The sequence below is a fragment of the Martes martes genome, assembly GCF_963455335.1.
Source record: "Martes martes genome assembly, chromosome: 8".
Classification (NCBI taxonomy): Eukaryota; Metazoa; Chordata; class Mammalia; order Carnivora; family Mustelidae; genus Martes; species Martes martes.
Window position 1 is genome coordinate 54,617,426 of NC_137895.1, and position 12,454 is coordinate 54,629,879.

Consider the following 12,454-nt stretch of genomic DNA (forward strand, 5'->3'; position numbering starts at 1 on the left):
CTTTAAAACTTAATCAATGGGTTCAATAGCTGAGAGAGGTAAAAATCAGTGAACTGGATAGATAGAACAATAGAAATTACGCAATCTGAACAACAGAGAGAAAATAAACAGAAAAAAAAAATTTTACAGAACCTCAAGGTCCTATAGTATTGTAACAAAAGCCTAATATGCAGTCATCTGAGTCTCAGGAAGAGAAGAGAAGGAGGGCAGGCATGTAAGAAGTAAAGGTTGAAAACTTCCCAAATTTGGCAAAACATGTAAACCTAAAGATTCAAAAAGGCAAGCAGACTCCAGCCAAGATAAACTCCAAGAAATCTACACCAAGACACACAGTGAAACATCTGAAAATATAGACAAAGAAAATCATCTTGAAAGCAGCAAGAGTAACAACTTGTCTAAAAGGGAAATTAACACAAATGATAGCAGAAAACATTATCAAAAACAATGAAAGCAGAAAGAAATGGCACGTTTTAAGCGCTGAGAGAAAAGAACTGTCGATCCTAATTTCAACAGATGGTGAGTTTATCTTCCAGGAATGAGAGAGAAATAAAGACACCAGATGAAGGTAAACAAGAGAATTTGTCACCAGCAGACGTACTTAAAAACTGGCTAAAGGGATTTTTCTTCAAGCAGAAAGGAAATGATAAAAGGAGCAACTGTGAAACATCAAGAAGAAAACCGTAAGAAGGGGAAAATATGGGGAAATAAAAGACATCTTTCCTCCTCTCTTGAGCTTTCTAAATATGTCTGACCATTGAAGAAAAATGATAATGCTATGTGATATGGTTCTACATGTATGCACCCTGAATAATTTAAGGTGATTATATCATAAAGAGAGGAAGGTAAAGAGAGACAAGGAGGTAAGATTTCTATAGTTCAAAGTGGTAAAATGCTGACCCTAGCAGACTGTTATGTGCATATAATGTATAATACCATATGTAACCACTAAAGAAATCTGTACAAGGAGATACACTCAAAAATACTAGAGAAACCAAAATGGAAATTTTTTAAATATTCAAGCTCCCACAGGAAGGAAATACATAGAAACAGTTTTTTTTAAAAAAAGACCAAACAATAACAAAAACACAAGATAAACCAAAACCAAATAGTAAAATGGCAAATTTAAGCCCCCAGTGTATCAATCGCTACAGCAAATGCAAATGGCCTAAGGCAAACCAAGTATTTGAAAATTGGGATGTTCCTGGATTACAGAAACTAATAGTTTACACATTATCAAAACTCCTGCAGTATTTGCATTTGTGTATAAATTATGCAAATAGTATTTATTCATTTCAGAGTGCAATTAATTTTGTATAATTAATAATATCATACCAACGTGTGCATGATGTAAATAACTTATATAAAGCTCTCAGCTCAGTCCCTGCCTGGCACAGAGAAGCCTTCAGTGGTAGCCGCTATCATGAGGACAGTAATTATGTGGGGCTCCTTGTCATTTGCTTGCTCTGTATGTCAGATTTCCTCAGGGCTGTCTTAGGTGCCTTACTCCTCCCGTGTATACTATTTCTAAATGATGTCATCTAAATCGCTTTAACGCCACTCCTACCAGGATCAGCAAAATACACCCTGCACACATTATAAATTCCCTCTTCGACCAGTCCCCAGGTTTGGTACTCACCTCATTATTCTGTAGGTGGCCACCTTTAATCATTTGGAATTAGAAATGAAATCTTTTTTCATTGAGGACTCATAGGTCCTCATGTGTGCCTATTTTGAATCCACTAACTTTTCCTGACTTAATTTCACAAACCACTCCAATGGTCCATCATAAAAGTCCATGCTGAAATCTACTTGAGACTAAGAAGAAAATGGGAATAAAAATGGGAAAAATAGTGATTGGCAAAACAGAAACAGATTTATCTCTTTAAAAGCCTGGGTGGCTCAGTGGGTTAAAGCCTCTGCCTTAGGCTCAGGTCGTGATCCTAGGGTCCTGGGATCAAGCCCCACATCGGGCTCTCTGCTCAGCAGGGGGCCTGCTTCCTCCTCTCTCTGCCTGCCTCTCTGCCTACTTGTGATCTCTGTCTGTCAAATAAATAAATAAAATCTTAAAAAAAAAAAAAAAAGGGATCAGCAGAGGCCTTGGAACTACTTTTCTATTTAGAGAAAAAGACCAGAGACTAGGGGCTTGATGAAGCCAGGAAAAAGAATCCTAAGATTGGCGTGCTCTGGTACAAACTTATCGTTAAGAGTGAGGGATTTATTGCATACTGTATAATAATCACTGGAGAACATGGAATAATTTTGCCTGAGATCAGTTAGTAAACTACTAATTCTTTGAATTAACAATCCCAAACATTGGTGTATTATTTGTTGAAATAATATTAAGAAAAGAGGAACTTTCAGGGCGCCTGGGTGGCTCAGTGGGTTAAAGCCTCTGCCTTCGCTCAGGTCATGATCCCAGGGACCTGGGATTGATCGAGCCCCACGTAGGGCTCTCTGCTCAGCAGGGAGCCTGCTTCCCTCTCTCTCTCTGCCTGCCTCTCTGCCTACTTGGGATCTCTCTGTCAAATAAATAAATGAATCTTTAAAAAAAAAAAGCATGGATAATTGTCTCCACCCGCACTGAACGAAACCAGCTCTGGAGTGAGATGCCCTAGCCTGTCTGTGGTATGAAGAAAAACAGCCCTGCAAAGATGCACCCCTCCTAATTCCCACAATCAGTGAATATGTTAAATTACATGGCAAAAGAGATTAAGGCTGCTTATCAATTTACCTTGAAATAGAGATTATCCTGTGCTATGCAGGTGGGGCCCAAAGTGTTTTCAGGGTCCTTACATGGGGAAGAGGCAGACAGTCGTCAGTGTCAGTGACTGTGATACAACGAGAATCCAACAGCCATTGCTGACCTTCAAGATGAAAGAAGGCCAAACAAAGCAGGCAAGAAAATAGATTCTTCCAGAAAGGAACTCAGCCCCACCGAGGCTTCCCCATCATGACACATTTTTAACCCAGTGAGATGCCTTCAGATGTCTGAGCTACAAAACTGTAAAATAACAGTTCTGTGCTGTTTTAAGCTACTAAGTATACAGTAATTCATTAGAGCAGGAATAGGAAAACTCATATACCTTCCATAGTTGATCTTATGCTTTCCTGGGGCCATCTAGAGTTGGAGCCTGGCTATAAAGTGTCTACCAGAGAGGAATAAAATGATTATTGGTACTATCACAAAGCAACTAAGCAATTTGTTTCTTCATAAAATAAAAACCGCTCTCAAAATTCAATTCCAAACAACATTTATTGAGCCCTTAGGAGATGGGACATGGTTAAGAGATAGCCCTCCTCTGTGTGGGTATAAGTCCCGCCACTCAGTTTATCCTCAGCTGGAGCATCTTATATCTTACTAGTCCTTTACAGTTAATCAGTCTCCTATAATGGAATGGAAGCCTTGTTCAGTAGCTCAGGATCTTCTTAAAAACTTGTGGTTAGAAGAGTGATGTTCACAACTAATGGAAAATCAGCTTCATTTTCTAAATTAAAAAGAAAAAAAAGGGAGTTAGCAAGAGTAAGCAGTGTTCGAGATCAGACTTGTCTTTCCCACTGCCGACTGTGACTTGACATGTGACTCAGTTTCTTTCAGATGTAACTCCTTATTCTCCCTTCCTCTCCTTGTGCCCGGAGAGAGGTATTTACACTGTCCAGGTAGCCATTTTACTTCGTGAAGAAACCATTTTAGAGACTTCCAAAAAAGCCAAAAGCGAGGCCAAATATAAACCTGGGACCTTCCGATTCAGAGCTCCAAGGCTTTATAGTTTTTAACTGAATTGTATGTTTTGTGTATTAGAAAATCTGATGCCTTCTCTTCTGCTCTCCCTTAAAAAAGATTCCACAAACTGAATGGGAATCCATGTCCTAGATAGACTGGAAAAATGGAATCTTGGAAAACTCAAGTGAGAGGACTTTATCCTAAAGCCTATTTAGTTGAACATTCAGACAGATTTGCAAGATAATTCAGAGAAGAAACAGGTTGCCTCTGAGCTCCATGTGAGTTTTTCTAACTGAGTCACTCTGGACTCCCTTCCCAGTATGTGAAAACCAGCACAGAACATGGTATCAAACAAACCCCGGCTAAGGAATCAGAGCAAAAGAGAAAAAAACTTACAGAAAAGTACTGAGATGGACTCGTTGCTTCACACAGAGGTGCTCAGCTCATCTGCAATTAAGTAAAGAAATGGTTGGTTATGTTCACTTCAGTAAGAATCACACACGCATTATGTCTAGCATTCAGCTGAGGGCCTTAAGTAGCTCTGGTAAACGGAGGGTTCCACTACGTCTGGGGCACCCACTCTGCCATGCCTGAAATCCTATTGGAGGAAATGGAGCACAGATGTACGCCATGAGGAGCACCTGGTTGAAGGGGAAGTCTCCACTCACTCAGAAGTCCCTGACTTATATATATCTTCATGTATAAGAAGTGTATCCCCTCCACTCCCCCAGAAACTGAGCAAACATGGCACCTGAGTGAGAAGGGTGTAAACATAGACAGAGTACCTCCCAGAGTCTTACTTCCTCAGTCTTTCCTGGAAAGCCTCCCAAGGTGGGGAAAAAAAATAAATAAATCCCTCAAAGACTGAGAAGAGGCAAAATAAAAGATGAAGATGTTTGGCCTTACCTGGTCTTCCAGTCATGGGCTCTTCTGAATCAGCCGCAGTGACATCTTCTAGAAATAAGAGTGAGTTTCTTAATTTAAAAGGCTGAGTTTTACATTTTAAATTTGAAGGCTGGATTTTCTCTTCCTATTAAAAATCAAAGCTTCTCAATGTGTATTTATGTCAAATCACTATGTTGTACACCCTAAACTTACGTGGTGTTATATGTCAATTACATCTCAATAAAACTGGAAAAAAGTTAAATAAATAAATGCATTATATAGAAAAAAAATTATTTTATTGGTAATTTCCACAGTCAGAAAGCATCTCTTGACAATCAGATATGGGGTCCAGTATATTAATTAGCAGAAATGACCAGATGGATCTTCTCTAAGTCAAGCATGAATGTTTCCTAATGCCTCATAGGAGGGAGGAGGGGGGCAGGAGGAGATAACATTAATATAGATTAATTCTGTGATCAACCACTACAGTTTGGGTAGACAGAACACAATATTGAAGTAGAGATTCATGTTGCAAATGATGTATATTCTTTAAGGAAGGCAATTAGTGGAAGGTTTTTTTTTATGATTTATTTACGTATTTGACAGAGAGAGAGACCGTGTGTGCATGTGCATAAGCAGGGGAGTGGGAAAGGGAGAAGCGCTGATGCGGGTCTTGATCTCAGGACCCATGATCTGAGCCAAAGTCAGACACTTAACCAACTGAGCTACCCTGGCACCCCTAGAGAAAAGATCTTAAAGCCAGGGAAACTACTCTTTTTTAATAGGCCTTTCCACTTATATACAGTTTCTAGATTCCTCCAACTACTATCTGCAATACCCCCACTATTCTTAGAGCAGGACTGGAAGATAGTAGATCTCAATACATGTTAGCTATTACTTGCAGACATAAGTTTAAGGATCAGACAGTATGGAATGGTAAGACCCCAGGGTCTTTCTTAGCAAAAATTCCAAGAATTCCCTAAAGTATTGGGGTTTATTTGTGGGGGCTAGAAGGCATCGAAATCTTATGGTCCTTTGGCTAAGTGGAAAAAACTATAAGAAGGTGAAGACTTGAAAGAGGGATGGGCAGAGATAGAACCACTGCTTAATTCATGAAGCTTTCAGGGATGCCTGGATGGCTTAGTTGGTTAAGCGGCTGCCTTTGGCTCAGGTCATGATCCCAGTGTCCTGGGGTCGAATCCCACATCGGGCTCCTTGCTCGGCGGGGAGCCTGCTTCTCCCTCTGCCTCTGCCTACCACTCTGTCTGCCTGTGCTCGCTCGCTCTCTCTCTAACAAATAAATAAATTTAAAAAAAATTCATGAAGCTTTCAAATTATTTTTCTCTTTTGTTCGGTCTGTATTCAAGTAAGATTTACAGTTACCATAACCTTCTCTCAAAAAGTTCTCTATGTAAACTGAATTGAAATGAACTAGAAAAGAAAAGAATTGTTAACCCCTTTGTGGTCACCACATCCTTTGATCCACTGGAGACACCAAAGAGCACCTCTTTGAGAAGCCCTGAAGGCTGGGGACCTGACCAGCACTGGGCAAACCTCTGGGATGGAGCTCTGTTGGCCTCCAACCAATTCCAATTCCTCACACTCTGGGAAAATGCTTGAATTCTCAAGTTTCGGAGAAATTTTGCCAAAATTTACTCTACCTCAACACAGCAAAAGTATCCCCAAATGTCTAAGTTACCACAGGAAATTTCTAGGCAATAGCCTGTAAACAAGAAAAGGGAGGGAGGGAGGAAGGAATTTCTGCATTTTTGAAGTTAGGAATCCCTACCCATGGCTTTAGCGGTTGCTTCCTCCAAGCTGAGTGTTTGATTCCACCTTAAAAGATAATTCTGGGACAGGAAAACGGAAGATGGGTATGATCAGAAGCTTACACTGGGAAATCAAGTACACTGGAGGAAAGCAGGCTTTCCCTCAGAAATGCAAAAAATGGGAGCCCACCCACTCCTGTCCAAGCCTCCTCTCAAGCCAAAACTGTCACCTACCGAAAGCCTGTGTGTCCTCAAAATGCACACCCATGGTCGATTCCACATCACTAATGGAGACGCGGTCAGGAGGAGACTCCAGGTCAGTGGGGGACTCCAGGGTCACAGTGGATTCCAGGTCAGCCGGGGACTCCGGGGTCGCGGTGGACTCCAGGTCAGCAGGGAACTCCAGGTCAGCAGGAGACTCTGGGGTTGCAGTCGACTCCAGGTCAGTAGGACACTTTGGGGTCAAGGCGGACTCCAGGTCAGCAGGGGACTCTGGGGTCACGGCAGACTCCAGGTCAGTGGGGCACTTTGGAGTCGTGGTGGACCCCAGGTCAGCGATGGACTCTGGGGTGGCAGTGGACTCCAGGTCAGCAGGGTACTCCGGGGTCACGGTGGAGTCCAAGTCAGCAGGGTACTCGGGGGTGGCAGTGATCTCCAGATCAGTCGGGCACTTTAGGGTCATGGTGGGCTCCAGGTCAATGGGGGACTCAGGGGTCACGGTGGACTCCAGGTCAGTGAGGGATTCCAGGAAGGCGATGGATTCTGCGATGGCCAACTCTAGTTCAGCGGTCAACTCAAATTCATTGATCAACTCAAGGTTAGTGATCAAGTTTAGGTCACCAGTGAATTCTAGAGGAGCCAAAAAAAAAGAAAAAAGAATAGTTTCAGTACTTTCTAGGAAGTCTATTTTCACTATCTCTGCAACATTACAAGCTAGATCTCTTTCTGGGGAAAAACCGGAACATAAAAGGGTATATATTGAATCAAGTATCGTCTCACCCCAAGTTTCTCTTCTGCCAAGTGCTAGAAAGTGCAGAAGACTAACTGCCACCCAGGGTGTCCCCTACACTACTGTCCTTTGAGGGGGTCAGTGCAGGAAGGAACATTCAATCCTGGGCCTCTGTATGCAAACTGATCAGACTGGAACAGAATCAAAATTCCAAGAATATCCTCCCTATAATCCTTCCAAGTCCCTGAAAACAAACACCAAAAACAAAAGGGGGCCAAGGAGCTAGGAGAACGGCTATTTCCAAGAATGTATAAACAAGAATAGAATCAACTCTAAAATGGGCTACTCCTATCACGTTTCCATTTAATGGGTGAAGTCAAGGACCTCATTTTTCCAGCCTGTCTCATAGAATCCATAATCCAGACATTTGGGGGCTTGCTTACCATAAGAGCATCATAACCCTATAAGCCTGGTGAGCACACAACCAGTCTCTTCTTGGGCTACGGTGAAAGATATCCAGGCTCTGTGACTTCCTGTGTGACCAGGTGACAGGCACCCTGGCAATGAGGCCAAAATCATTAGCTCTCTAATTTAGTCACTGTGCTTTATCATTCATTTATATGCAGTAGAGAACCCCAAACCCAGCATCTGTTAAGTGACAGCTACCAGAGGGGGCACTGGGAGGAAGAAGATGGAGGAAATAATTACTTGAATGCCAATGAATGAACACCTCTCCTCCTGAGAAATCAAATTGAATTCAGAAAGAATTATGAAAGAAAGCTTTTGGAGGAAAAGCTTTCCCCCAAAAGCTTGCTTTCTGCCTGGTTCATGCGGACACCTGTCTCGTTCCTTTCTCAGTGGGAATCACAGGTTTCCAGACCCACCGATTTCCATTGCACGGGACTGAATTAGCTGCCAAAGCACCTTGAACTGTACTGCTGTATAAAATGAGGACACAGCCCGGACTTTTCAGCCGGCACTATATAGAATAAAGCCTCTTTGGGCCCAAAAGTGAATAGGACCCTGACAAACCTTCAGGAGTTCTCCTGTCACCCACCCTAAGCCCATCTGACCCAATCTTAGTACCTTCATGAGGTCAATTCAAGCACCTAATCCACCTCTTAGCCTAGCCACTTGAGGTGTCCAAGGCTTCAGAGACCCACCCCATTAAGACCCACCCCATCTTAATGCCAAGTGGACAGAATTTCCCTTTACAACATTCACTGCTGGCTTCTCTCTTTCTGCTCCTGCAAAAGAGACACATACACACACCCCATAAAAGAATTTTAGTTCCATTCTCCAACAGACTTCCCAGTGGTTCACTTACCATGGCGTATGACGGGGTAAGCCACAGCCAGGGTAAACCAGGCTGTGAGTACCAGGCTCTTCCCAAGCATCATGCCAGCGGGGAGCACAGGGCCCTGCTGAAGGTAAAGAGGGAGGTGGCAAACACGAGTGTTCTGGACAGAGTTCCTTCGAGCTTTTATGCAACCCACAGTCCAAGGTCCCTGAGGGCAGCATTTTAAGGAGGTTGTTTTAAAAAAAAAAAAAAAAAAAAAAAAGGTGAAGAAAAAGCAAGCCTCCCCACCCACAGAGCTATCAGAATGCCCCTGGAGCAAAGGCGGGAAAGGGAACTGGGGGCAGGAGGAAGCAAGGAGTATGAAAAACTCTTGATAGGGATTTTGGCGAAATTAGGTTGTCCCTTAACCCTTAGCGCACACTAGCTGCTTCTCAGGGAGGCAGGCGAGAAAGCTAGCTCTACCTGGCCGGAGGTTACAGGTTTGTCGCCCCCGAAATGCTACTTTAAATCAGAGTGTGGGATTGAGAACCACCGTCAGAGCCTGCCGGCTACCCTGAGTCTAAGGGAGAGCCTTGTTGTAGTCTCTCCCCCGACCCCCCGGCAGGTCTGGTAAAGAGAACTGTCAAAGAGAGTAAGAATTACTACTGTTACTACCCCATAATAACAGAAATAGCTAAAATCATACGGTTTCCTAGGTGCTACGATCTTATTTGAGTCTCACCGCTACCCCCAAGTGTGAGGCGTTCAAGTACTTCTTGGCAGTGAGGACTGGCTCCTGCTACTGACGTTCCCAGTCCTCTAGGGGGCAGTAGTAAGTCGCCATGTGCTCTGGGCGGCAGCCCTGACTGGAGGACCCCTCCCGGGGGCTGCAGATGACTGAAAACAGACGGGAGGGTGGGGCTGGCTCACGTGGGTCCGCCCCGGCGCTCAGTTGACTAGTCACAACCCTTACCTGGAAAGGAGGTCGTGATCGCAGATGCGCGACTCCCCTCCCGGGGTCGGACTCCCATGAGGTGTGTAGGTCTCCGTTTTCTTTTCCTTATAAGGTCACAATTGAGTCCTGCTCTTCAGAAACCACAGGACTGACAGTACCATTGAGAGAGAACTCTCACTAATAGTAATAATAACAGCTCACACTTATTAAGTGCTTAACTGTGTGCTACAGGCATATATTATTTTATCCAGTGCCAAACCTAAGGTAATCTTATTATTCTCCTTTTCTAGATAAAGAAACCAGGGCACAGAGAGGTTAGGGAACTGATGAAAGGTCACATTGCAAGTGTTACAGAATCAGGAAGCAAACCTGTGGACATTCTGTTGTTAGGGCCGATGCTCTCAAACCACCCCCCCACCCTGTACCCCCAACCCAGTTATGACCCTGACCTCTTCATTGCCGGCTTTGTTCTGTGAAGTGTGGCACTCCACAGGCTTCACCTTAAAGGTGGGGGGAACACACACATACATTAGAGAACATTTTATTCTTCTGCAAACTACCTTTCCTTGGCAAGCCCTGTGCAATGAAGTATAACCCAAACACAACAGTCATGAGCTTGGGAACAACAAGCTCTCGAAAAACTTGCGGGCAAAACCGTAAGACTCAAATGAGACAATAATGCAGTAAATCATAGGTCAGTGGAAGAAGAGGGAGTTTTATCTCCACCAGCTACAATATGAGAATATCTCCTATCCCGGAAAACGGCAAGAATTGACATCCAAATGTGCAAAGTAGGATCTCTTTGGGGCAGAGCTGGACATAGGTCAGGTATGGAAGGGGCACAAACGACCAACTTCTAGAAGCTTTGTTTGACACCTCAACCACTAAAATACAGATACTGCTTTAGATGGTCTTCCAAAGGTCATGGTTCCATTGTTGTGTGCCTCAGTTTCCCCCAGAGTCGGTGATAGAGCATCTGCCTGGTGACCTCCATATTGAAAATGGGAGCGATCTGCTTTCCCTTCCTGGAGATGTATCACTCTTTCTCACCACCGAGTATTATTAGGTGATTGACACAGAGGATCCCAGAGGGGAGCCAAGCTGAATAAAACTGTACAGTTATAATTATTGGGGGTTTTTATTAACATGCAGTTATCATTCTGTTATATATTATTACATTATTTGACTTTCTGGACTTTACATATACTAGCAAATCTCAAGGCTGGAAGGTGTATTAAATTGTATCCAGTTCAACCAGAACTTCAGTGTCTCTTTTTCTAATATAAGAGTAATATTTTTTCCTTATATACCACACCTATCAAGTGGCCTGACAGCCCTAGGGATGGGGAACTCACTACCTTGAAAAGAGTGGTTCATACTTGGACAGTCATTCCTTACAGTGGCTTAGGATGCCTTGCTGTTATTTTAACCAGTTGGCCTTGGTTTTATTTGGGGGCCATATATAAAAAATTGGGCCCTCCTTTTCCCTTCAGATATCAGAAGTAGCTATCATTGTATTTTCCAATTTCTTCGCCATCCTAAAAAAAAGTAGATTTTTTTCTCTATCTTCCTCCCTCAAATTTTTCAGCACCTAGCACAATTTCTGGCACACTGAAGATAAGAAAAATGTTAGTAAATTAATGACTAGATGACTCCTGGTCATTGGTCTCTGATCTCATTTGTCTATGGTCTTCTAAAAAGGAAATACTAGAATGAAGTTATCAAGATTTGACCTAATTAGAGCAGAGGTGGGGGAGGGGGAAGGGGCAGGAGAGGGAAACTATCACTCTCCATTCTGGAAAATACATGGTATTTGTCTCATTGTATTAAATTGATTTGTACCTTAGATGCTAAATTAAATGATGAAAGGTGGGCCTAGCAAGAATATGGGAAGTGTCCTGACAGTGTTAAAGGATCTCAAAAGCCTTTGCATTTGTTTTCCCCCAGAGTGAGATCAGTTTCAGGCAGGCAGGTTGAGCTAGGAGTCATAGCCAATGGATGTGTCTCTGTCCCTCCCTAATTCCCACTCTCAGCAGACACAGGCCCTGGAGCTCCTGGGAGTCTTTGGTCCAGGGTAAGGTGCTTCATTCATTCCACCTGCCAATAGTCACTGTTCCCTTAATGAGCAGTTGCCAGAGACTAAGACTCAAGTTTCTCCTCCGGAGAACAGGGAGCCCAGAATGGGCCACTAACCTCACAGATCAGATCTGGATAAAGACTAGCCTAGTCTTCCAGGGTCAGACCAAGCCTTTTTCTGACATCTGTTCACGGACCCAGCAATTACACTAAGTACCCAGAACAACTCAAAAGAAGCCCCAAACTGACTCCTTCTTTCGAGTCATAACCGTGGAGGATGTCAACATATATTATAAAGGCAGTTTAGAATGAGATACTAAGAACTCTAAAGCACTGCCAGGAATTCAAAACAAGGCCTCTTTATTCAAGATGTGTTTACAGAGCCACTGGGAAGTACAGTGACTAAACTAGAGGCACTAGGCAAAGAGGCCAAAATCACAGACTCTGGGAGCTGGCAGCCCCAGGCATCAGTCCTGACTCCACAACCATGGACAAGTTACCTAACTCACAGCATTTTACTTTTCTCTTTTACAAAATGGAGATAAAAGTGGTTTACTTCATGGCACTTGGGTGGCTCAGTCGGTGAAGTATTTGCCTTCGGCTCAGCTCATGATCCCAGCGTCCTGGGATCGAGCCCCTCATGGGGCTCGCTTCTCAGTGGGGAGTCTCCTTCTCTCTCTCACTGCTCCTTCTCTCTCAGATAGATAAATAAATAAAAATCGAAAAAAAAAGTGATTTTATTTCACCAGATTTTGTAAGGACTAAATTAATATATTCATGTTAAAATGCCTAGAATAGGGGCACCTGGGTGGCTCAGTGG

General features: G+C 43.3%; 1 protein-coding gene across 4 annotated transcripts; it reads right to left on the bottom strand.

The window, feature by feature from the left end:
• Positions 1-3,236: 3,236 nt before the first annotated feature.
• Positions 3,237-9,850, bottom strand: LOC308347868 (uncharacterized protein). Of its 4 annotated transcripts, none has more exons than XM_080811635.1 (6): positions 9,577-9,850; positions 8,652-8,832; positions 6,610-7,224; positions 4,628-4,672; positions 4,118-4,168; positions 3,237-3,485 (listed from the first exon to the last, which is right to left on the bottom strand). In XM_080811635.1, the coding sequence occupies exons 2-5, from the start codon at positions 8,722-8,724 to the stop codon at positions 4,146-4,148; spliced, it is 756 nt and encodes a 251-aa protein (XP_080667761.1). In that variant the 5' UTR covers positions 8,725-8,832; positions 9,577-9,850; the 3' UTR covers positions 3,237-3,485; positions 4,118-4,145. The 4 variants fall into 4 exon arrangements, with proteins under 4 accessions (XP_080667761.1, XP_080667760.1, XP_080667762.1 ...); XM_080811634.1 differs by having other exon boundaries at positions 4,628-4,675; positions 8,652-8,748; positions 9,577-9,787; XM_080811636.1 differs by having other exon boundaries at positions 8,652-8,748; positions 9,577-9,735.
• Between the last annotated feature and the right edge of the window lie 2,604 nt (positions 9,851-12,454).

Coding starts and splice junctions, on each gene's coding strand:
- LOC308347868 (XM_080811634.1), bottom strand. CDS start 8,724: ATGATGCTTGGGAAGAGCCTGGTACTCACAGCCTGGTTTACCCTGGCT. Junction 7,225..8,651: donor TTACCCCGTCATACGCCATG/GTAAGTGAACCA, acceptor TGGCTCCTCTAG/AATTCACTGGTGACCTAAAC. Junction 4,169..4,627: donor GCCCATGACTGGAAGACCAG/GTAAGGCCAAAC, acceptor ACTTAATTGCAG/ATGAGCTGAGCACCTCTGTG.